Below are 27229 nucleotides of genomic sequence, written 5' to 3' on the forward strand. Positions count from 1 at the left end.
GCATCCTATCTCAGTTGTCATGGCTACTCCACAAGCAGAGGACTTGTGTGCCAAGTGCAGTCATTCCAGCACCTTTCACAAGCCCAACATTTATCGCAATACAATAAAAGACAGCAAGCAAAGTCAGCTGTCCCTTGGCGGTTGACACTTAACGTCACGTTACTGACAGCTGAGCAGAGCAATTAAGCTCAAAAACAGAACACTACATGAAAATGCATATTAATGATTTGTTGGGGTGATTTATCAAAAAACAAACTAGATCACATATATTCTAAAACAATTACTGACAGGGGTGTACCCCCATGTCTTAGCGAGAATGACGGTTATGAAACCCAATAGTCACGTATAAAGAAACACACTAAATTAAATGTACTTATAGCCTAGCAGAAAAAGCAATTAACAAAAGTTATTTCCTGAATCCAGCAGTACTTCATGAGAAGCTTCTATCAACAGGATCCCGTCACAAGCGACTGCCCCGCACACTCAGCCTCAAAAATAATTTAAAAACAACCACTGGGAAAGAACTAACGATTGCCTCCATGGTGTTCAGTATTCACTTCACTGAACAAATAGTGCCAAAACAAAGCTTTGCATACAGTATTACATTTCCTTCTTCCTCATCTTTGATTTCAAGCACATACAACTTCAAGGAGACCCAGTGGGCATCCCCTGCCAGCCATTCCCACAGCTGAATGAACACATTCATTAATACCATGTACTTAATGCAGCTGTCCTGAGTGAAAGGTTATGCAGCCGAAAGAATAGCATATGTTTCTTACAATTAAAAACTGCAGCACACATTTAAATGGGTTTTCAGAACCGTGGCTCACGTTATACTTGGAAGGCATTTGGGTGAACAGCATCTGCACATGGATTTGCTTTTATGTACCCACCTTGGTAATATTCCAGTAGCCCTGCCTCTATCCAGTAAATGCATTGTTATATCCGTTTCCCACCCCTGGCAACTATCCATAGAAAACAAACCGATCTCCCTTCCCCCACTTCCAGGGACACCAAAACAGCTGAATGCTGCAAGTGGCCACAGGCACATTAAATAAATGTCACTATATGTCTAGTTCTCTTGGGTATCGACATTCTCCAGTAAACATTATGGGTCAGATTCACAAAGCTTTTACTCAGGAGTCTATAAAATAATGTTTATTTTTATAGATTAAATGCATGTTGTACATATTCATAAAGCTGTTCTGGGCTTTGTTTTATATGGATTATGCATTCTGACTTTCATGAAATTCTCCTTGCCTACTGATGGTGTCCTTATCAACACAGGGTGAGGTTGTTGCAGCTGAAAGAGTGAATTCCCAAAGTGTATTTTTGGTACATTTGGATGCTGCTAATTTCACCAATTTGGTGGCTCTATTGCGTTGAATTCACCTATTTCAAACACATCTTGGTGTAAACCGGTGATGGGGAGACATAGAAGTACTTAATGTAAAATCACTTGCCTTTTGAGCTCTTCATTCTATATTTCTGTTTTTCCAGTCTTATTGGCTCATATCTCACTTCAAGAACAGAGTGCAGATCATTTCTTGCACATTTAATATCATCTTCGATCATTTTTTTCCCCCAGCCATGCAGGTTCATAAGATGGGCACAATTAGAGCTGTGTGTTCCAGTGCTCTCAGTTCAGCAGTGCCTGATATAACCAGTGATCTGTTCTTTGACTGCAGCTTCTGCACTGGAGCCCACCTTGGTGACCTTTGCTATACAGGAGCCCCGTTCCCCTTTATTACACAATACACTTTATCACAGGAGTTAGCATGGGTCACTGTTTCTAATCAAAAAGACATTGTCTGAAAACGTATATATCTCATATATGAATTCTTGTGGGGATGCATTGCCAAGCAGAAGTGATCAACTGCCAGTGCTGAAAAGTGATGTGCTGTTGTGTACGGCACAGAGCTTGTGCAACAAACTGGGTCACATGTCAGTGCAGTTAAAAAGAAAAAAAACATTCAGATGTTTACAAGTAAGTTTGTCTCTCTTACAAGACCTGGCAGCCTCCTTGCTTTTAGGAGTTTTGCATTTGAACACTGGAGAGCTCTGTGGGAGAGAAGCAAACGACACGAAAACAGCAGAAGCACATAAATAAAAACACAACTGTATCTAGTCGTGAAAAGAAAATACGGTCTGCTTTCACTCCTTTCGTGGAGACGAAATAAAATAAATAAAACAAAGAAATAGTCTGGGTACACCCCACCTAAAAAAAATGACATTTAACAGTGAATGTTTATATGTAAATCATTCAAAAAGAATACATCTACACATATTTCTTTGTAAATACTGAGAAAATTAGTTTCATATACTTTTTTATTGATTTTCAGTTTTAATAAAATATTCAGTTAATGTGTAAATGTGATTATTATTATTGGTCAACATTATTAAAACAAAGAAGTGTCATTTTACAGAAATATGAAACCAGTGTGTGGCGCTCCCCATCACTTTGACCAAAATTAAGGTAAAATAAAGAGAAAGACATCCCATCAATTTCCAATTGTTCTGTTATTTCTCACCATATGGTGTCTTTCTTTGTATTGTCTTTATAACCACTGACACTGGCATCATAAAGAACATTATATTTTTCGACTTTAATAATTACATTCCCATTGATGTCCATTTCTCTTTTATTTCTGTGGTAATTTCTGCGTGAACGAGACAGTGACAGTCGGACAGCCTCTCCTTTGACTCTGTCCGAGTAATGATGTGTTGTGTACAGAAACATAGAAGGCTTGCGCAGACAAACCAAGCAATTCTATCTTTGGAGTAAGGGGGGAGTTTGCATAGCAACTACAGGAATATAGAATGGTAATGTACACCTCTTCATGGTGACCCCCCACCCCCCAAAATGAATAATACGCTTGGACAGTTGTATTGGATTTACCGCTGTATCATGTACAAAGGGTTTCGCAGCCTCGCAAACAATAACAAACTTATGCACAAACGTGACAATCCATTGCTCACCTGTGAGAAAAACTGTGAGTTTCATGGGTAAACCTTGAGACTTGACATCCCCATGCTATGGTGAGATCCAGCTGTCCTCAAGGATGGTCTTCTGGTGCTGTGAGGAGGCAGACCCACAGACAGTTGTTCCAGTTGCTACCTACACACAACACCAGAGCAATCTGCTGCAATAGAGTTGCAATAGAGAACAGTGATGGAGAGTAAAGAGAGTGAATTTATATGTAGTCGGTGTGTCATGGTAACTCGGTCCGTGTGTTATGGAATTTATCACATCCAACAAAAGGATGCTTGGTTGCAGTGAAGTGCCAGGCACTTAACTCCTTTACTAGGCTACTAGAGCCAGCATCCCTGGCGAAAAAATGCAGTAGGGTTCCTAATAGAAAAGAGGTAGCAAATCCAAGAAATTATGTTCAAAAAGTAAGTTAGAAATGGGCTCATAAAAGCAGCAAATGGAATAAGGAACTTAATCTGCCAAGTATACAGAAGGCTCAAGGGGAATTAGTCGCAAACATTGGAAGCATTTCAGAACCTGTGCTGCTCAACAACAAAATAAATCAAATAAAAATCTGCATGCACAGCGTCAGAAAACTCAAAAAATCTCTCATCCCTCGTTAAGACCCATTCCAATTACTCCACTAATGTTATCACTGGGTGTAATTCACAGACTCTCCCCTGTGTGCTCAAAGAGGGCGGAAATTACAGGCATCTAGCTCTTCAACAGCTAAATCAATATGAATTCATTTGAGATGAAAGGTGCAGTTGAATTATTGATCGGGTTAGACACCTCTCCATATTTACAGGGCTGAGCAAGACAGCTGCTCCCGACCTCCCACTCCATAAAATATTTAAACTCCAAGTTGGATGAGAATGCAGGGCACAGAATGGCTTTCAATCCTGGCAGAAGCTGTGAGTACAAGAGTGCTGGAGTGTAGAGCAATATTTCACTGCAATGGCATTTCCACCTGTATGCACTCCACTGTAGAGGCCACTCCAAACTGTGCAGAGCTCCAGAGTTGGAACTTCCTCCCATGACAAATAGTGACGATCGAAGCCCTTGATGAGTTCAATAGAATAGATATTTGGATTTTATATTTTCATGTTTTTGTATTAACTTGTGTAACCATGACCTAGTGCATGTGTAGAATAGCATAACAAACACTGAGGATAATCGGGGCTCAAACCATCAGTGCAAATACTTATCACTTTATCATTGTAATAGGAGTCAGCAACAGGTTCTTACTCTGACTAGGTACCACTACCATTTAGTAAGCCATTTACTTGGAAGACAACTTCAGATTGCACAGATGGTTGATGGTCTTAACTGGTGGCCATTTACTGATGATTGTTTCATTAAATTCCAGCTGTATAAGCCAATAGAGTTTCACTCTCTTAGAAGCTAAGCGGGGTTTGCGAGCGATACATATAATCCTTGGGCATGGAGGACCTCAGAAGCACTAGGTGCAGCAGAAGGTTTTGTTAGTAGTTTACTAGGGGACACTTTCATCAGTAGGGGAGACTACTACTGTATATGCAGATGATAAAGTTCCTGTACGTGTGAAAGCAGGTGGCTAAACTAAATTCTAGTACAAATCAGATCTATTCTAGCCAGGCTAAATTCCTCTGCCCTGCCTAATTCAATTACAAGTCTTCATTTCCCAATGACAAGAAATTGCATTTCTGCAGATCTGTCCTGAATACATTCTATCATGCTGCACTGACTGCACTAAAGCACCGCACCAGAGAGATTGAATTACCATCTGCACAACTCTTCACTTCCTGTACTTAACGTTGCAATCTTCTAGCCCTTCACTTGATGGATGTTTGCTGTGTTGGCTATATAAAAACATAATGGTTGGTGTCATTGGCCTGCACTATTAATCAGAGGTATTGGAGACTTCCTCACTGTACCGTCAGTGAGTAATACTAGCACCCAGTCCGATTTATCACTGCATTGATTTTGGATTATTCAAACACTTGTACTTCAATTCTGCCTTGCAGCACAGAGGCAGGCAGACACCAAAGCACAGGGATGTAGCTACATCTAAACACATTTTAAACAAAACGCGCTACTGCAGCCCATAATTACAGTGAAAGATGTCATTTCTATTCACCAACGTTCATTACCAGCATCTCTCACTAAAGCTATATTAAAAAGCTTCCTTTGTAAACCTCAGTTGGTGTGGCTCTGAGGTCAAGAGTGGTAGATTTCTTAATTGACTTAATTGTCAGGCAACCCCTGCCGCCTCCTCCCAGCCCAGACCTCTAGGAAGACTGTCACGAAGGAACAAAGACGGTGCCCACGTCTCTGTTCTGTGCCCACCTCCCACCCACACCGCAGTGTTGGGGGATCTCAGGTCTCAAGCTCCCTGACTGGGAGTGCCGCATCTTAGTAATACTTCACAAATCCGTGACTATACTGTACTGCTGCCATTTTCTTTTGTTGTGAGCTTTCCTTTAAACATCACTGCAGTACTTGTTGTGGGTTCATCTGAAATGGCTTCGACCCTTAGACATTATTATTCAGATTACATTGCTTGTGTAGCAGTGTAGTACGATCTTGTATTCAACAACAAAAAAAGGGCACTGAATATTTTTTATTAAGCTGTCATCTGTAAATTACTCCGATATTTTAAATGACACATAACCATTGGTTTTATTAGTTGTTTTCTAGACAATATTGCAATTTACAATATATATATATATTTCTCCCTATAAACTTTACACTGCAAATAATTAGGAAAATGGACTGTGAACATACCAGAAACAGAACTGTAAAAAGCCCTGTGATTAAAATCTCAATGGTATGTAAATGAAAAGCTTTCACAGTGAATTACATGAGCAGTAACATCCTCCTCCACTGCTGTCTCATTTACTACGCAAATACGGGCACCTCTTGCACACACTCTGAAATGAAACAATCAAAAATGCATCAGCGCTATTGTTAAGTGTGTGATCCTGTTTCCGCTATATTAACAGTTTATTAACCAAGCGTGCAGACAGACTGCAAGACACCAACAACGGCACTCACATGTTTGCATTCCTATATTTGTGGGGACTTCTCATTGACTATATTAACAGTTTATTAACCAAGCGTGCAGACAGACTGCAAGACACCAACAACGGCACTCACATGTTTGCATTCCTATATTTGTGGGGACTTCTCATTGACTCTCACTAGATTTTTATTTACTATTTTTAACTCCACTCAGACTCCACACAGGGTGAAAGTCGACAACAAACTAAATATTTTGGCAATTTTTTTTTGAAGGTATATTTAGTTCTTAAAAAGGTGTTTTACAAAGTGGGGACGTCCCCACAACGTAGTTTTTTCAGGAGTTACTATCTTTGTGGCGCCATTTTCTCAAATTTTGTCTGCACATTGATTGTAATACCTGCACCCCCCCCACACACACACACCTGCTTTTATGGTTCCACCATTCCCATAAAAAGTGTTGGCTTTTTCTGGCAAATTGAGTTCACCCATACAGGTTTGCAAGGGCCAACTCTATCAATAGACTAAGTAAACTGGCACTGTGACATTTCACCGTCACAAGCAAGGATCAAAAGTGAATGTTGGGTGGGTGGGTGGGTGTGTGTGTGTGTGTGTGTGTGTGTGTATATGAGAGAGAGTGAAAGAGAGACAGAGAGAAAGAAAGAAAGAGAGTTTATTGAACAGTGCGTAAAACAAGAGGGCCAGCCTAAATCTGTACTTTCCCACAGAATGCCGTCTTGTACAAAACCAGTGGTCTGCTCCATTAACTCTTTTAATCATAAATAACCCCAGACTAAACAGAATACACAGAATTGTGCTGCCTAAAGTCGGGCAGCTGCCTTTATACTGGCCAGCAGCCAAGCAAGACATGTTAAAAAACAGATAGAAAGTCTACAGAAACCAGATCTTCTTTGTGTAGCAAATTGGTCAGACTTCACTAATTTATTTTTAACTTACCACACAACTCAACTCCTAGCACTTTCTCTTATCCATGCTTTGTGTCTCAAATGCATACCACCCCACAATGGTATCACAACAGTATAAAAAAATAAATAAATAAAAAACAAACACCTGTACAAGACTTTTCCCACACTATAAAAACCTAAATGAGAATAACATCTAAACACCTGAGCCTGCAGAAGAAACAGAACTGCATATTATTTTATGACAGCTAAAGACTTCTGAATCACATTATTTCTAATACCACCGTGTAACAATTTTTTTTTTTTTTTTTGGTTCCTGGGTAGTAAGTGTTATTTCCTAATTGCTTATGCCTCAAAAGTATAGAAAATGGCTATTATTCCCCACAAACTTTGCTTTTGTATCCAGGACAGTGATATTTTGAAATTTACCTATTTTCCAGAACATTCCAGATAGATTCAGTGCTGAGTAAACTTGGAGTAACTTCTAGACCTTTCTAGAACTTTCCAGTAATATAAATAGTAGTATAAATACAGGGGCCTTAAGCCCACCTGGTTTTAAAAAAACCCAAATCCCTTTCCCATCAACCCTGTCGTCAACACAATACCCACCTCACTTTAAAACCCCGGATCTCTTGTTCCTGTCCTGTTAATATTAGCTCTTTAACAGCCTTTCGTGCTTGCACTGTCATCTTTCAGAGTTTTATTTTTGCTGCAGTGCTGGAATGAACCAATTGGGTACCTGGATACCCTGGTAGGTACCTACTTCCTAGATTCCATACCTGTTGCTTACAAAGTGGGCATAAATTACTTCTTAAAGAGCAAGGGATTGAGACTAAGATCCGACGGTATGACCAGCATGACCTCCATCAGCAGATCAGACAATGAGACCCCACAGGTAATGATTTTTTTTTTTTTTTTTTTTTATAAAATAGCAAATATGTTTAAATAAATAAACAGACTTGGTACTCAGCAACGGCCCATTTGGTTAAGTGATTGAGTCCATGCTCCATTGATCAAACTGCCAAACAATTTGCTTAAACTACAGCAAGTGTCTTTTATGGATGATATGGGTGGCAGGCGATACGCTGGAAAGTTGTCTTGAACACAGGGTGGTGTATGAACTGGCAGAGGCTGGATTTCTAAGCCCCGAACCCTTCATACTGACCACACGGCACACACTGCCTCTTCTGTCTAAAACAAAGGGGATGGAATAAAACATTTGTATTGCTGTCTACATAGCTTGCCAGCAATCGTGAAGGAGAAAAATAAAAATATATGTGTATATGTTTTGTTATAGCTCTTCCTATACAGGGCCCTACAAATTTTGGTATCCCCAAGAAATATTCGTAAAATTCCAACACCAAAATAAGCACTCCTTCTGTTATAACAAGATGATGGATTCGCCAGACCTAAAAATAACGAGGGAAAAAAAAGAAAATAAACTTTGTTTCCATAGCTACAGGAAAGTCCATATGGTAACAGTCCCTTCGTGTTGTCATGGCAACCAGCCCACTATTAACTCACAGCACTGCTATGTGGCGAGCCATTGCTATTTCCATAATACATGCAGGACTACAGGATTAGTTCAAAGAAACATTTTAAATGGTCTATTAGAACAAAAATAAAGCAGTTAAAATAGGCCTCTACAGAGGAAAGGATAATGTGAATTTGCAATTGCTTTTCTTGTTTTGTTTTGGGGTTTTTTCCCCCATGATAAAATCTCATATTTAATGTAACAGGCTGAAGTACTGTTCATGTTAAAAAAAACAATTATATAACACACCTGTTTTTCACACCATGATCGAGTCTTCCAACACAAACAGATTTTGCATTCTGCTATAATTGAGTCAAGAAATGGAATAGTGGCTAAGAACTAATAAAGATATAACTGCCCTAGTTTTCATATCAGTTTTGATCTAAAGTACAATAGTCCAATGTCTGTAACACTAAAGTAAACACGTTTGAAAATAAGCTGTTTGATGAGGCTGGACATCCTATGCGAGTTTTATTTTTAACCATTGCTGTTACCTGTTCTGGTTATACCCCCCATATTGTTAATAAAAATGTTTTAATTTGTAATGTCAACTGTACATTTTGATCAAGGTCAAAGTAATTCCATCTATGACAATAACTGAATAGTAAGAATAAACATTACACTAAGAACAAACATTAGCCTATTTATCAATACTTCATCTAGTAAATAAATATAAATAATAGTGAAGGTAATTGTCCCAGCCTAGTCAAACAATTGTAATAGATCCGTTTGAAATTGATTTTACTGATAATGGAAAACAAGTATGTAAATAAATGTGTGCTCCACAAAGCTGCAAATACACCACAGGCTAACAGTCTGAGGCAAACGCTTGGTGGGATGGCAAAAATACCATAAGAAATCCCTTACAGTAGAAAAGTTTCCCATAGTAAAATCATAGCAAAGTGTAATATAACATTGTCAAAGCATGGTAAAGCATAGGCAAGCATTGTAAAGAATAACGAGGTATAGTAAAGCATATTAAAAAACAGGGCAAACCATGGTAAGCTATAGTAAATGCACAGTGTAACCATGTATAAAAAACATGGTCAAACTGTAACACTACTGTGCAAAAATACTGTGGTAAACTTTTATAAGGGATACCCTAATACCATGGCACTAAAACCAAAAGGGAAGTAGAGGAGGTTGAGCAAGTTACATACTGTCGAAAAAGATAACTGTAAAAAAAAAAAAAAATCCCTTATCATTGATGTGGACAGCCTCTAATAAATGTATAAATCTACCAGAAAAGAAACCATACTTATTTATAAGCCAGTGCAAACCCGGACCCAGCTAATGACAACAGAAGATAAATACTGGGATTAGAGTCCCAGTTTACAGCTCCAGCGCTGGGACAGCGCTGATGCGTCTGCAGTGAAATCAACCCTTTCAGTTAGCAGTGTCATTACATCGTTTGCTAATCTATAATAAAAAACTCAGCGAAATATTTACCAAAAACAAATACAGTGCAATATAGAATGAATGAATCTGACGCAGCCAGGTTTCAGCTAACAGTACCGGGACAGCGTATTAAAAATATATAAAAGGCTGCTGGCACATCATCGGCACCATAAGACACATTTGTGCAATAAAAAAAATACAGATCACTGGTGCTGATTTCAAACACTCAACTAAAGTAAATGCACAGGACTAGCCTGGGAAAGCAGTCAAAATAAATCAATCAGTGTTTGCAGAAGAATTTCTGGATTAGCAAACTCCCTAATCTGCTTTAAAAAGTAAGTAGCTTGATGTGACTAACACTAAATACACATACGTAAACCATTAGAGATAAAGAAACATAGAACGCCAGCTACCTAGTTCCAAGGAATACCACTGAGCACCGTCGGAAACCAGGAGGCGCTTTAGTGTTCACGTTACGTTCCCTCTGTGATATTTTTAAATATGCTTTACCATGCCTTTCTGGTCTTTACAATGCTTACCTATGCTTTACCATGCGTTCCACTATGTGTATTACACTTTGCTATGCTTTTACTATGGGACACTTTTAGAAGGGATTTTCACCTGTGTTATAACTAGATACTTTTGAAAAATTAGACCGTGTAGAACACAACCTAATAAACTTACTTATGTGCCCATTCTATTCCAGACAGACTTGGACCAGAAAAGGAATGCTTCATTGAGTTCATTCCCTGTCAGTAAGGCAGGGCTGACCAGCCACCTGCTGGGAAATGAAGTACTTACAAGTGTTAGTGTAATAAAAGAGCTCACAGTTACCTGAGCCGTCTCCCTGACAAATTTCCACCTTCATTCTGACCTGTTCATTGTACTACCTGTCATAAACAACAAGCTTATAATGGGATTTAAAAACCTGCAGGAACACAGAATCTGATCCCACACACCAGGTGAAATTAAGCAAGCCAATTAAGAAAAGGCAGACTGCAAGAGGATTACTTAAAGGAACCTTGCAGATGTTTTTTTTTTTACAGTGTGGATTCAACTACTGTATGTGCTGGCATCGCAAAGTTTTACATAGTGCAGTATGTGATGTGCTATTTATATGTTGCAATGCTTGAGTGCATGTCTGCTGTCCCCTGGGACACTCATAGAAACGAGATGTTGCATCAACCTCACAAGGTTATTCTGAGTAATCAAAGAAAAATAAATACATTAACACCTACAATTGTAGTGAGCCGACTATTAGTTATCTACTGCTAGAAATGCCATTGCTGTACATAAATAGGGTGATCGTAATTTGCTTTAAGCAAAGACTAGCCCAAGTCATCCAGTTTCTGGGCCACTGAAATTACTACAGTCAACAGGAAATGCTGTGTGATATGTCATCACGGCTTATTTATCATCTCTGCTTAATAGCAACAAAATTAAGTTTAAGGCATTAATACGCTTAAATACATTCACAGGGAAAATGCAGCAGGTCAGAGTGGTATAAAAAAATGAGCTTTTTCACCCCTCCGCATCGTGTATTTGAAAAGCCTCAGTAAAACTGCACACATTGTCTGGAGAAGAAGGCAGAATCTCACTAAGAGATGCAGAATCCCACAGCCAAAGCTCATCTCACTCATTGTGCTGTAATTACAGCGGGCTGGGAGAGTGGAGTAACAAGGTTGCACTACTTCAATCTCAGCTCACACATCATTAAGATAATTCAGCTGGAACATGATCCGTTCTAGTGAAGCACGTCTTCAAATGCTTTCTATCAACACACAAGGTAAGACATCTATAAATCTAGATACGTACAGTAAAACCTGCATTAACGGCCACAAGGACCAAGTGGTCATCCAATACCAGCCAGTACACCCTTGGTAGGGTGTCTTCTGTTATGAGTCCTGACAACATTGTTAGCGTAAGTTGCAGCGAGTTGAACTTAGGCCAGCATATACAACTTGAAAAGATTATAAACCAAAACTAAAGAGAGACAATGACGTGTTTCTTCTTTTATTTTTGCACTCTTGTATAAATGTTTTAAAACTCTGGGGCTACAATATGGAAAATATTGTATATGTTATACAAACACACAGCTGAGCTGGGATTGGAACCAAGAGTTTCACAGTTCTTAATCTCTTATCCTACCCTCCGCTGAACTTACAAACAAAAGCCTTTCTATTAAATCCACAGGCAACAAATGAAAATGCCGTTACCTAATCTGATTTTGAATTCTTAGTATCATTATATCATTATCATGACAGTATGATACAGTATTTCTTTACAGGAAATAATTCGAAAAAAACCATGAAAAGAGAGCAGATATTTTCTAATGTGGGGAAAGAGATATATAGAAGGTACAGCAGCCGTTTATTCAATGTGCTATTACCTTGTGTTCCTGCTTTATATATTTTGGGTAACTGTTTTTATATAAACTCCTTTGTGTGTGGTGGGGGAGGGGTTGAACAGACTAAAAAAACACAGCTAAGATCAGTCGTTCTCTGGTCGACATGGGATATTTTATCTTTAATCTAATGCTGAATTTAGGCACAGTTCCAGCGGCTAATGTTTGTAAGCCTCAGGGAGACATGGTTTAAATTCCTGACTGGAAACGCTTGGTTTTGTGAAATAAACCTTTCAATCTGATCTAGTTATGGAGGTCTAGAGGTTTTAGGATGGGGTGTTCCAAGGCCCCCACGTATGGCTTTGTTTGCTGCTAAAAACCTTGACAAGGATATAAAAGGAATACCTAGGAATCACCAGGATCTTATCTAGTTAAGAAGGAGAAATACCACCATCAGTCTAGTTCCACATCCACAAATGAATAATGAAACCAATGCTAATGTCAGCCCATGAAGCAAAACAAAATATAAAATGAATGTGTTTTTGTTTTGGTCGTCAGACGTCAATAGATACACTCAATGAACACTGATGGAGTGCTGTTGTTATCCCACTTGTAAGGTTGACTGTCAAGCCCTCAAAGAGGCCTAGTGGCTTATTTACAGCTATCTTCAAAAGTGAAATAAACACAGAGCTCACTGTACATTCATGGAGTATTCTGTTTGAATGTGGGGGAATTACTTTCATTAACTCAAGGTCCATTTAGTAAAGTGTCACTATGTAAAAATAAATAAATAAATAAATAAATAAATAAATAAATAAACAAACCTGTGAAATTTGCCCAGCCATTCTATCGTAAGATCTTTCAACACTTTCAACTTTCACCTACTGCCTCCAGCATTTCCTCAGAAACATCAATATGTGAATTATGTGAAACATGTAGGATATAAGCAACTCTCTACGTCAGAAGGAATTTACCCACAAAGTATTTTAAGCCAATAGTTTCTTCAGAGGGAAAGAGTGGCAGCACAGCACTTATTGAATGATCTTCAATGGCATTGACAGTGTAACAGCAGAAGGTCAGCTATATGACACATGGAATGGTACCGTAGTGTCAGTATTGTCACAATGATATGAAACAATAGATACTGGTAATCCATAGCAGTACCATTATTACCAGTGAGCAACATTATCAAGACTTCTGTGAAGAAAAAAAAGCTTTCAAATCCACTGAGTTGCCATTGCTTTTAAGGATTTTTTCAGAGCAATGCACTATAGTATCTCAAAGGTTATTTCAATACCTTTCTAAAATAACAAACAGTACTACTGTTACCACCTAAAACATAACAATATCTGGATTTTTATTTCAGGCAAAAGATGTCTTCATTTTATACCAACAAAGATATCAAATACTGAAAATCCCAGAGATGGCATGCTTCCTCTCTTCAATGGGTTGCACTATATTAAAATCATGTTCTTTAAACCTGTTCTATAAATATGCTGTGGATAGTGGGCAATAAATAAGCAATAAGATGAATCAGCCCAACCTGTCTGGTAATGAATATCTTGGCTTGTTTGGCATACTGAAGGAATAATTTGTATAAAGTATAAATTGAGTTCATTTAGCAGATCCCTTACAGGAGAGGGCTCAGCAACAAGGGACCAAGTTAAAAACAAGTCAAATAAACATGCATGGTTGCAATGAAATCAAGTTGATTATGTGATTTTGCAGGCATGTTTGCACCCCCCCCCCCCCCCCCCCCCCCCCCCCCCCTTCAATAAGTTTTTAATCAGGAGCACAAATTGATTGATATCATCAAAGCTTCAGAACCACTGCTGATAATAATAACATTAATAAGTCTTGAAACTAAAATCAATAGCATCTAGGTATACATTACCATTTCAGGTTTTTCATTCAATAAAATTAATTTAAAAGCTGAATGATTTGAATGTGTTTAAAAGTCTGCTTGACATTCGTATTTAAACACAGCAGATTTTTATACCATTTATATGTGGGATAAAACTGTTAAAAAAAAAGGACGAAACTGATTATAATATCTTGTATACTTTTTTTAATTATTTTTTTTTTACCACTGCTTAGCATCAGTAAAACACTGGATTTCCTGTTTCCTAAAGTACTAACCAGAACAGATTCTGAGGAAATCTAAAGCTCAGGGCATAATCTTGAATTGTCATCTTCTTTGTAAGCTTGTGGTAAAGCAACACACCCTCCTGTACTTTGCTACATTTCAGAACATCATCATTCACTATTACAGGAGGGTAGCTGAGGCGCTTCCAAAGTTACGTATAGCAATTTAGACCACTAAGCTACTGTACATACATGGTCATCAGTGCAAGACACAGTTAAGTTCACAGAGCTGGTACTTACGTCCCCAGGACATCCTTGAAATCGTAGATATCTTTAATATCTGCAGTTTTCTTTTTCCAGTCGTTGCCATCTTCTCCTAAAGGCATTTTACTGTTGTTACAATCCACCACGGTTAAACTGTGGGAGGAATGCAACAGGATTAGTACAAACTTATAGAACAATAAAAACAAATCTTGGGGATTTTTTGTTTTACATTGTTTTGTTTCAAAAGCAACAACAACGGGCTGGTAGATTTAAATGCAACATAATTACATTGATGCATGTTCTGTCAACAGTCAAGAGAAAAGAGCTACGCATCCAATAATAAAAACACACATGTAAAAATATAAACTTCAGATGTGACTTGTGGGTTTCGATACAGTGACTGTGATAGGATAGTTTCAAAAGCAAACAAATGTAAACCTCACTCCAATCTTAACATATTTTAAAATCATGTTTGGCTTCACCCATTCCCTAAATAAGTTTAATTGTACTATTTTCCACAACACCATATTTTTATATAATTACTTTATATAATGCTTTGAGACGTTTTTACAGTAAAGAAGGAAAAATATAAATAAAGTCGAAAGGAAAAGTGTATAAGTTCTACACTCACTTAACGTTAAAAGCAGGGAAAGTCAATCCATTAATGGAATATTGACATAAGCTGCGTTTGCCAATAAGTTGGTTTTTAACCAGTGGACCAAGGTTCTCAGACAGGTTTTCCAGTAAGAAGATGCAAATCTAAATGAACAGTTCCCCAGGTGAAACATCAAAAGGAATGGCTGTGGAAGGCATTTAAATATAGAACTAATCTGAACAAAATGGCTATCCCTATAAGTATGGGCACCTCCAAGGAGAACCAGCAGTTCTAGAAGCTGTAATGTAACTCACACCTTGACGAGGCATGCTGTTGGGAAGCAGCCCTTATAAAAGTTTACAACAGTATTTGTACACAGTATTTTTGGCAGTTTTCTCTATGCATTTACCACAGTTTACTATGGTATGTTTATTATTATGCTTTACTATACCTATGCTTCACTAGAACTATTATTTACAATGCCCACCATTGCTTTACCATGCTTTCACTATGCTTTTACACTTTGCTATGTTTTTACTATGGGAAACTTTTATAATGAAGTGGCTGTTGGATTTGTCTGAAAATCTAAACCGAAAGGTCCTATTACATTTTGTAGACATGACAGCACTAACAAAATTGTTTCAATGAAGAGCAGCGTCCTGGCAAAACTCTCCCATTCCTGGTCAATCTCCACAGAACCTAGGCATTAATAAAGCCTAGCCATCCCTTACTAAAGATATTGCATAGCCTGTAAAACTTTCTTAAAATAACAGAAATTATATTCTTGGAGACAGCCTCCCACTGTCGGCTTATCTGTTGGCTGGCAGTTATCCATGACAGATGAGGCAATACACATCCTGTTACAAGAGAAATGTAACCCATCCTGTTCAATTGTTTGTTTTTCTACCAGAGTACCAGAGAAGGAAGATGTATTGTTTATTGTATACTTTAAGCTAATTTTCATGAAGAAAAATAATGTTCGTCATCTGCGTAAACATTTTCAATGCACATCCTGGCAGCTGTCTTGCTGCAACTCATCTAAAGGAAAAGTTAAGGGAGAAGAGCCACATGTCACGTCATGTGATGGACTGTGCAGTAGAAAAGACCTTGCGCAGTTAGCTGGTAACTGGTTGGCCGTAAAAAGATTTAGCAGAGTTTGAAAGGGCCATGATTGTGTGCCGTGCATCTGTATCTTAGACTGCAATTGCAACCAGATCATGGACCGGCACCACTGCACCAAGACAACTAGATTATTTGGCGGAAGTCACGCTGTTTGGGATGAAATCAGTTTGTGGGATTCATGTGTTTTAGTTCAGCTGCTAGCAGGGCCATTAAATGTCCTTACTGTGAAGAAACCAGGGACTTTAAAGTACCACTATACTTGTGCAATGCAACAGCCATTTAAAGAAAACACATTAATTAAAGTTGTTTTTTGGCTGTTTTTTCTTCCTTTTTTCTTGGCAGCAGCTTAGCTAAAGGAAGTTGTGATTTGCTTAAAATGTGATTGCAGTTGAAAGACTAAAAAGCTCTTCTGCAACAGATACCCGAGTGAGATACAGACTCTCGTGATCCTGTGATACTGTGCAGTAAGCAGCAGATATGTTACCAGCTACAGCTACCCAATCGTCATAATATTGGTGCACCCTGGAAGCCGACTGTTAGACATGCTTTTAGTTTCAGGTGTACTGAATCCTGCACCTGGGCTCCAGTGCTACTCCCCTAGTCACGTGAACGACAGCTCTTACACAGACACTCAAATGCTCTGAATCTGGTTTCTACATTATGTCTTATCAAGCATATTCAATGTATATTCCTTTAAAATGTAAGTAAAGACCAGATAAACAGGTTGTACCCAGCCCTAGTGTTCAAGTCCAGACAGTCATTTCAATAAAAAACTTCATTCGTTCACACCTAAAGATAAACAAACTTTGCATCAGGGCAAAAGTTTTCAACATTCAGCCCTAGATCTTTCTAAAGTAAATGATTCAGTAGTGAATTCAGTCTGCCTTCCACTCAAAGCCTATCTGGTGGGTCCCTAGGGTTGTTCCACAGTACCACATAATCACACAATTGCTTTATATATGCTAATGCTTGTACTCAAACTTTTACATCCAATTTTACAATTGAACTTCTTAAATAGTCTATAAGCATAGATATGTCATAGTTATATAACTACACTTCAACTGTTGGCGTCTGAATTTTGCATTATATTGTGCCAGATCTGTGAAGAGAAAGAGATAGTTTGCTACATGGCTCAGCCATAGTCTTTTCTCGTTTCTACACACGTATATTCTCAGGTCTGGATTAGGATCCCATTACAAGCTCCCAGGAAAGTTGGTAAGTGCTTTTACTGATTAATGCGACGACAGGACAGGCAGCCAGAATCGGACGGTCACACACTTGACACGGTGGCTGCTTCGGGAGGTCTGTTATAAACTCTGTAGCTTTTGGGCAGCCCTGCTGCGACACAACCCTTCATTTTGAGCGTAGTCCTCTTCCTGTCCAGCATAAGCACTGTAGACAGCAGCATCCATAGTAATAGGATAGCATGTAGTTATATTGCACTGCTGTGTACAGTACTATGACGCTGGCCATAGTAACCGGCAATGGCTCACGCTATTTAGAATAAATGCATACAACGTAATAAAAATGGAAAGCATGAAATCGCTTAAAGGCACCCACACTAGTTAAAATGCAAATGATTGTTTTCACTTAAAGAAAATACTGTATGAGCACAAAGAAAATCACGATGATTTCACCCAATTGTGGAAACCACTAACGAGTATGACATGATAGGTGTGCCACAGCTGTAAATTGAATTTCTGTAGTACAGGTAATTGCCTTAATGTCATTTTATACATTTATTTTTTAAAGTCTTCCACAGCTACCAAATTTAAAATGGGGGAAACCTCCTTGCAGCTGTGCAACCGACACTAAGCTTATCATATCCGGTTTCATACAGGCCTGTGAACTAAACTTTAAAGGTTTATATTTAACCATGCTGAGCTACACACTCTGCAGTTAAATCATTTCTTTTTTTTACAGATCTTCCTTTTTCATTTCAGCCACAAGCTCAAAACCACAGCCTTTGTGAGGCTGTTTTATACTAAAGCGAAACCATCTTTAGGTAAAATTAATGTCTTCTCTGCAGGCATGTTACCTTATCAAGCACTGCCTCAAGGGATACAGTGGTGGTAACAAGTCTTGAATCGCAATTTTATTTAATTTCTTTATTTTAGTAATATTCACGAGTACTACCATTCAGCGATTTCAATCTAGATTTATTTAATTCTGGCTTTTAACAAGTCCTGCAAGAGGCACAATTCAGAATCTATGAGACAAAAAGGGATTGTAAATCTTCTTCAACCATTACATAATCTGGTTACTCTGTGAAATGTGCGCCTCGGGGATTTCTCAACGCAAAGACGGAATTCAGACAGCAACACTGGAACATAGAGATCCCTTCAGGGTAGTTCCAGTCATCCAAGAAGAGTCACTGGACTCCCTGTTGAGCTCCGAATCCTCTCCTGGTGGCACAAAAACGGCAATGCAATGGTTCTCTACTAAGGGACAATGACAGCCTAACAGTAGCAACAACTGGATGAGACATTGGTAGACTAGAACCACAATGGTAGTATTTTTATACTTAAGATCTCCAGACACCGGACGTGGTGCGATTTCTCCTGCTATAAAATGTTACTTTTCCTGCAACACTACCTTTCACACCAGTGGTGACAGGCGCGCGCGATGTGATAGGCGACTCTTATCCGATTGTATCATCAGCTAGAATAAACTGCACGTAAAATACACAATAGCTTTTCAGAATACTTATTTCAGTAAAGGTAAACGAGTAATACACATCAGCTATATCTGGTTCCCTGGAAATGGCCTGCCAGGTGTTCTCCCTGATTGCCGTGTCTTTATAATTTTTGTGTCCTTTATTGTACAGCTCCGAGTATTTTGATACTGCAAGAATTATCTTTTGTTCCGCCATTGTTTATTGAAGGTGCGCACGGGAAGCTGTTTCTCATTGGTCAGTTCCCTAGCTGCTGCGCGACAAAATCGTAAAAACAGACGCCGATCCTATCGCTTCGGTGTCGCACAGCAGGCAGCGTGAACGACTTGTATCAAAAAAATACATGTTTGTTTGTTTTTTTAATCGTGACACATTCGCTTGTCGCATCACATCCGCTGTGTAGAGGCCTTTAGTTTAACACTAATATGAATCAATACAAACCACAGATCTATTGCAGTGCCACGGCATAGTACCATACAAGAACCTATTGTATCCCAACCAATGTCATATATATTCCAAAATCACTGTGTTCCCATTACTGGTAATGCTTTGGTCTGCTACAGGAAGTACAGTTTATTGGTACCCCACTGGTAGCTTTTAAACTTCTCTGTAAAGGATGAAATGGTATTCTATTTTTTTGCTGGGTATTTGTCACACAATGGATAACCCCCAACATGGATTTTTTTGTCCAGTCACCTTAGTATTATGCCGCATTTGGGGTGTATCCAAATTATTCACTTCACCTTTAAGACCCCTCACAACAGCACAACAATCTTGCCGTGACTACGGCCGAATACAGTGTTGAAATGCTGCTGTCAAGGCCATCCGCTCCTGGAGTTATTTTTATTCCCGTTGTCTGTTGTAACGACTGCACATGTTGACATGGAAACCAAATTAGAATAATGGCAACAGCTAACAGCGAACTGCACCCCATTTTTAAAGCTACAGCGACAATGTTTATTTTTATTCAGTTAGCTTGCTGTAAATATCAATAAATTTGACAGCCCCTTCCGAGCATGGACCCTTGTTTTCAAATAGGTTCACCACTGTTCTGTTGATGTGAAGATGTTTATTTACAGGGCTTTAAGCATATATACAGTAAGTAACAGAAGGTATGCTCGCAAGCAAAACATTTCAATAACAGCAGGGGAAGTTGATCAGGGGAAATGTGGATAATCCAGTCAGCAATTCCATACACAATGCAGTCAATGTGCAAAGACAAACTGTTACATTAATTTTGGGCTTGTGAGCAAAATTGACCTGTCCCAAAGTCACACAATAAAAAAATTGAAGCTAAACTGTACCAGATGTCTGACGCTGTAGTCTTTTTTTCCGCTCTGAAAGGTAAGCAGCACAGGGAAATAGGCCAGCAGTTTGTTTTCAGTCCATATTTGTCCAAAAGAAACTGGGCCAGATTTACAAAGACTTTTTATCAACCTTTTCATCGCGTCTGAATTTCTTTTTTTTATTAACATTTATCTAAAAGATAAAATAATACTTACACAAAGGGAAGTGCTATAATCGATTGCTAATTAAATAGAAATGATTGCAGGAAGTAATCACCCGGTATGAGATAAAACCACAACCAACTATAATAAAAATGAAAACCACTATAAGTAAGGGAAGGGTTTGTTTGTTACTCTATCTCTAACTATTAAACTTTCTAGCAGAAGGAGGGAAGTCAGTGTCACCTGTTCCATTACCAAGAGTGCATGCTGTACCAATTCAAATAAAACGTGTGCAGAGAAGTCTACAATAGAGAGCACTGAAAGCCTGAGGAAAGATATAGTCTGTCATGTAGTCCTAGAATTGTAGTACACTTTTTATTTTCGATGGTGAGGTGGAATGTGGGTAGTAGATGCCTGTGATACATACTGAAACAGATGTGGTGGACGTATAAAATATGCATTCAGATGGGAGAGCAGTGGGATTATTTTGATGGAAACTGGTGGTACTCTGACACTGCCAAGTAACAGCAAATATTGAAATGCCATTTTTATACCAGGAATGTGCCTTCTTGGATGGGATTTCACTGAACAGCAGGGCAATGACCCTAAGTACAGTTTTAATGCGGTACGACTAGGCCTACCTTAACAGGCAGAAGCTGAAATGCTGTTTATGCACCATTATTATTTTCTATCCTACATATTCCAACCTGTAGTACAAACAGTATCACCCTATAGAAATCACGTTGAGGCATAAACTGAGCACACAGTAGAAAATATCAGCATAAAACCTGAAGAATTTAATAACAGCAACATGTGCTGACAAAATAGGGCAGCAGTGTGGTGTAGTGGTTAGGGCTCTGGATTCTTGACTGGAGGGTCGTGGGTTCAATCCCACGTGGGGGACACTGCTGCTGTACCCTTGAGCAAGGTACTTTACCTAGATTGCTCCAGTAAAAACCCAACTGTATAAATGGGTAATTGTATGTAAAAATAATGTGATATCTTGTAACAATTGTAAGTCGCCCTGGATAAGGGCATCTGCTAAGAAATAAATAAGAAAAATAAGAAAAATTCTGCTACTGCAAAATGAGTCTGATTGTACGAAACTGCAGCTCACTGCAATCCAAATACAAGAGACGAAACTAACTTTTGATCATTTTTATTTTTTAAATCCTTGCCTAATGAGGGGAATGTGTCGTCTTTTTTTTTTTTTTTAAATCCCCAGAACCATAATGTATTGTCCTGTATTTTATTAAAATGGTGTTTTGGCTATTTCTTTAATAAAGTACACAGAAGTTTTAAAAGGGGTATTACTGCATTCCGCATTCTGGCAGACTGGTCGTAATGTCTTTTCTGCAGTAGAGGCAGGGTGACATCACACTCTAGAGACAGCGACTGCAATAATGGTGGATTGCGACCTGCAATCTATTCTATATCGAACATCTCTGTGTATGCTCATTTAGAGGAAGGGTCAGGTTTCCCCTTTGGGAGCACTGCTGTGCTGATAGGAAGTGGGTTCACAACCTCTGCTACATATCTTTTTGTTTTCTATTTTCAGACGCAAGACAGGCGCTGTGACCTGAGAGCTTAACTTCATTGACATTTTGAGCGGCTCATTTTTAACCCACACAAGTTCACACATATCACTGTTATCTTCAAGAACAATAACACCTACCCCCACCAAAAAAACAGCAGTCAGTTCTTTTGAGCCTTAATGTAAATATGTGTGTCACAAGTCAGAACATACTGGGTGATTGCACAGTGGTTATGGCCAGTTATTTTAATCTTCTACACAGAAACTAGCACCACCTGTTATTTTTGTAATTATTACCTATTTAAGACTTTTTATAAAACTTTTTTATGTGACCAAGAAATTCTTGAACCCAAATATCTGAAGAAATACTAAAGCAACAGAACTTCTTCCTCTGGTGCCTCTCTCTTACTTTCACTTCTCACTTCTATCCTACTCTGTCACAATTTATCTTTCTTCCCCCCCCCCCCCCCCCATTGAACACCCTATGCAACTTCTCTATTTATTCTGACTTCCGTGTTTGTTGTGTAGCAGATGGTGACAGTGTGAATGGATGTCCACCTCCCAGGATGATCTTGGAAAAGAGTCATATACATCTCATTGACATGTCTTCTGGTTAAATTCATTTCAAGGCAGACCATTTTCTACATGGCCCTCAAAATTGTTTTACTGTTAAAGGTTCTACACCAAAATACTACACACCATGAGGAATTTGTATGCATATTTTCGTCTAGAGAAAGGAATGTTTTCCTGGGTTCAACGTTTCCTAGTCAAGAGAAGGCTTGCTTTAAATTTGCATATTGGCAAACCTTCTTTCTTTCACTATTATACAGTAACTGTATGTATTTATGTAACCAGCCACATGATTCCTTGCTTTTTATTTTTTAATAAACAAGACATAGAATTTATGTGAAGTAAATACCAATTGATTACAGTCTGCTATGCTTCTGATAAACAGGTACACTGAGTGCAAACTATGCTTTTGAAAAACAGGTACACTGAGCCCAAAGTATGCTTTTGAATCTTGAAAGAGTACAAGAATTCCAAGACTGCCATTCTGCACTGACAAAAAATCTGAAACCATACAAGGTGTCCAGCGACTCTATACCAAGGCAAAGAAGATGTTGGGAACTATAAGATGCTGAGCCCAGAATATCCACATGGCAGCACTGGATTTAATTGCAGTATTTTAGCAGCATATTCAGGTTACATACCGTCCAACACCAAAACCTAACAATGCCATAAACAAAACCGCAGAGAGCACACCATTTCAAACAACCCGAGCAACAGACATCAACAGGAGCATGCACGCAATTGCAATACACAAGCATAGTACCTTTAAAATAATACAAACACCGAAAACAATGGTGCCCATAAAGTATTCAAACAATTAACCAGGAGTTCTGTTGGCGAAACCGAATTCAGTTTTATTGATTGTTAACCAGAATTAAAACATTAAGAGTTACTTTTCAACACTGATGACAACTGGGAAGACGGGGTTTTTGACAAACAAATATCTGGCATTCACAATCCCATGTGTTTTCTTGAATGGGAAACTGTCCTTTTTCATGTTCTGACTGGTACAGCACACACACACACACACACACCACTCGCACACACACATACACACGCACGCACACACGCACGCACACACACACAGATATGCAGTATCAAAGACACAAGCTATCCACACAACTATGACATTTTATTAAGTATAAAATATCTCATTGCTATGGATTGGGCTAAGCTGGTGTTTGTGATGCAAAATATACATTTAGAGTCCAGATATTGAAATATATTGACTATGTGAGATGAAAGAGAATTAGAGGGAGAGAGACTAAAGACAGCTGGATTATGCTAATGTAATTGAGAGATGAGTTTTGTTTCATGTAATTATCATTGATGTGTGTGGCAGTATAGTACATGCGTATGCCTTATTGACTGTCTGCTTTAATAACCAAAACACTACAGATTTTTTAAAATTAAAATATACTGAATGCTACAATCAAACATTGTGTTAACATGGAACACCTAGCAAAGGCAACAGCAAGCCTTAGCTAGTGCAGAGCTCGTGATCAAAAGTCACTGTTTAATAGAATTTGTTTTTTTTCAGTGAGTGAGCAATAATAATAATCTTTAAATGGCAGACGTTGTCTGTCTCTGGCTTTGTCTGTGTTGCATCTGAACCATGTAACACAACATTGCTTTATTATAAAATCCTACAGTACTTGTAACGCTTACAGCAGCCTTTCTTTCATCACCCACTCCTGTTGCGCTGTGCATTGCTACTCTCAGTCTGCATACGGTATTGTAGTAGGTCACAAAACAAACAAACAAACACACATATATATATAGGATGTATATTGAGCTATTCTTTATGCCTTCGACACGACAGATAGACATAGACGGTAACGGGAATATGGGAATAAATCAGCATCCGTTTATAATTTAAACGTCGTTTCTGGATATATAATAAAACGAATACGTTAACATTTTAAAATAATAATAATTGAACATTTTTTTATCATGAATGCTCCAGACAACCTCAATGTTAACATTTTAATCCATAAACGGCACATCTTATCCGAATACTAGTCAATTGTCTAGAAATACATATTATAAAATGCAGCTCATAAATAAAAACCTGCTGGCTGTGAAGCAAGCAATGCACATAATGTATTAGCTATATAAACCTTCATAAAAAAAGATGGTTTTATTTTTCACATTTTCATTTATTATTATTATTATTATTATTATTATTATTATTTATTTCTTAGCAGACGCCCTTATCCAGGGCGATTTACAATTGTTGCAAGATAACACATTTAAACACCAATCCCTCGGTCGCTCCAGTTATTTCCCGCTGAAATAAGCCATTACATTATGCAAAGGCTATCCTGACGCAGAATACTCAAACACGGTCCTACCTGCCTGCGATTGCTTGTGCTCGAAGGTCTCTCTTGTCACGTCTCAGTTTGGGTCCAAAGCGCTTTTTTCACTGTCCTCAGAAAACTGAATCTCCAGCCTCCAGCAGTTTGACGTCACTGCGCTCAGTGGCACGGGGCGGGGATAGGAGAGGGATTGCCGAGGAAGAAGGCGTGGTTTGCCGTGCATAAGCCATTCAGCGCAGGGTGTAAATTGAACAGGTAACGGAGGAGCCAGGTGATTGGTACATTGCGGTTATGATAACCCAGGGCGTGCTGTTCTAAAGGTGTTTCAGGGTATCTGGCATCATTAACAGCCCTGCTATTCTTTGTACATAAGATCGAGTTGATACGATAACTTCTTCCTTTTAATGTGTTGTTATCTTTATAGCTTTACTATAATAAACTGTGAAACACCTGTTTTGAACTTTTTAACTTGTACGACGTTTGCATCTATCTGTGAATGCAATTAAAAAGACGTCAAATGTTCCAAAACTAAGAAAAATACATTATATATCAATGTGTCATACTACAGTACTAGTTCTTATAAATACATTTTACTTTGAAAAACTACCCGCATACCTTTGAAATTGTACAACACACAGTAGTGGTGGTACGTGAGGATTGAGTGGCTCAGCGGTGGTGCTATGCAAAGGATTATAATTAATCCAAAGAGATTACTACCTTGATATGAACATAAGGCTTTGTACTGATCTGCAAGGAGACAGGATGTGTACCTCAAATACAATATAATTTTTTTTTTTTTTTGTATAATTTATTAAAATGTAGTACACTGTGGCTAGAAACAAAAGGTCTCAAATTATACTAAAATTGCTGGGATGGTTAGTAAGGGCTGTCAGGTTTTATTAAAAAAATATACATGTCAAATGTATCATCATTTAAGCCCATTGACCAATATGTGTTGTGTATACATCTATATATATATATATATATATATATATATATATATATATGACTGAAAAGTGCATTCACGTTCATATCTAGTGATTGCCCCCTGGTGGCATCTAGAACTAATACCCCCCCCCCAACTTCAATGCACATACTATATAGACGTAATGCCCAATCTCGTCTCCAAATGATTAACAAAACACCAGGAAATGCAACAGTTTATTAAAGTAATAAATAAAAAAACATATGCAGAACATATACCCTTCACTTAAACAAGCACATGTAGAAAACAAACCCCTTTTAAAAGCCATGTTCTTATCCCATATCAGCACTAACAATATAATCACAGGTTCTTTTCATCTGTAGAAGATATTTGGGGGTTTTGTTTCAATATTTCAACGACAACTGTAGGCAGCTATAGAATTTGCTGCTGCTTCACCCCCCAATGGTCTGGCTGTATTTCAACCACGTGGACATCACAGGTATCACAATGCTGTTAGTTTATCTCTTTCACTTTGTTTGTAAATGTGCATTCCCAAATTAATGGAAAAAAAGGTGAATAGCCAATTAGAAGAAGCAACCAAAGTTTTTAAAGCATTGGTTAGCATTTTAGTAGTAAACAAAGCATTCTTTTATTTATTTTCATTTGGTATATTTGGAGAATGAAAACTCTTGAGCCTGGATTGGACTGATGCCCAAGATAAGGGGTTAAGCGATTTGCTCCAAGATAGTGTTGAGTCAGGCATGAAGCAAGTTTTCAGTCCAGTCTTGAATAGGGACTGCAGTAGCTTGAAACCACCACACTCGCTTCACTTTTTGACAACACTATCCATGGGTAACTGTATCTTTAAAAGCAAGGCAATGAACAACATAGAATAAAGTAATCTTATGAATCCAGGTCCTCGGACGTGCAATGAAAATAATGTAGCAGAAGATTTAGGCCTGGATAAACATGATGAGATTTGTAAAAGAAATAGACTGGGATATACATCAGACTCGCTAATCTGAACCCAGCCAGTCCGCGTTGATTTGTAATCCGGACCATGCTATCACAATAAAATGCACGCGGATTGCAAATGTATAAAACAAACATCAATAATGTTAAAGAAGTCACTGACTGGAACGGTCTTAGATTTGCTAGCGTCTCATGTACAGTACTGTACTGTACACCCGAGATTCTATTGTGGGAAAAACGAATATAGCTTGATGTTAACAATCCAGAAATGTGACCCATGTTTGCTTCCACGACACTGCTGAAAAAGTGTAACTCATGAAAAGAGGACCAAGGTGAATTAATTGTTCATTGTGCTGGTGTTTTTGTTTTCAGTTCAGAATCCAACAAGGAGAAGATGTTATAATAGTCTCCCTCTAGCGGCTGATATATTATATTGCTGTGACTTTGCTCAATGTTGTCTCTTTGAAGGCCTCCAGGCAAGCTGTTTTAACATTTAATCCTGACTTTTTGACATAAATTCTATTTTGATATCTAAAATATATATTTTTGATA

The 27229-nt window shown here is 38.3% G+C and overlaps 1 protein-coding gene across 3 annotated transcripts in view; it reads right to left on the reverse strand.

Moving 5' to 3' along the window:
* The window catches only part of LOC117971363 (calcium/calmodulin-dependent protein kinase type 1-like), a 53988-nt gene that overhangs the window by 25813 nt on the left and 946 nt on the right, over positions 1-27229 (reverse strand). The window contains exons 1-2 of one of the 3 annotated variants that reach the window (XM_034919567.2): positions 24817-24957; positions 14556-14672 (exon numbers count right to left, since the gene is read on the reverse strand). In XM_034919567.2, coding sequence (XP_034775458.1) covers positions 14556-14641 — 86 coding nt within the window. In that variant the 5' untranslated portion in view covers positions 14642-14672; positions 24817-24957. Of the gene's footprint in view, positions 1-14555; positions 14673-24816; positions 24958-27229 lie in introns of those variants that run through there. The other 2 variants (XM_034919568.2, XM_058999734.1) reach the window with 2 other exon arrangements.

Source organism: Acipenser ruthenus, chromosome 25 (genome assembly GCF_902713425.1).
Source record: "Acipenser ruthenus chromosome 25, fAciRut3.2 maternal haplotype, whole genome shotgun sequence".
NCBI lineage: Eukaryota > Metazoa > Chordata > Actinopteri > Acipenseriformes > Acipenseridae > Acipenser > Acipenser ruthenus.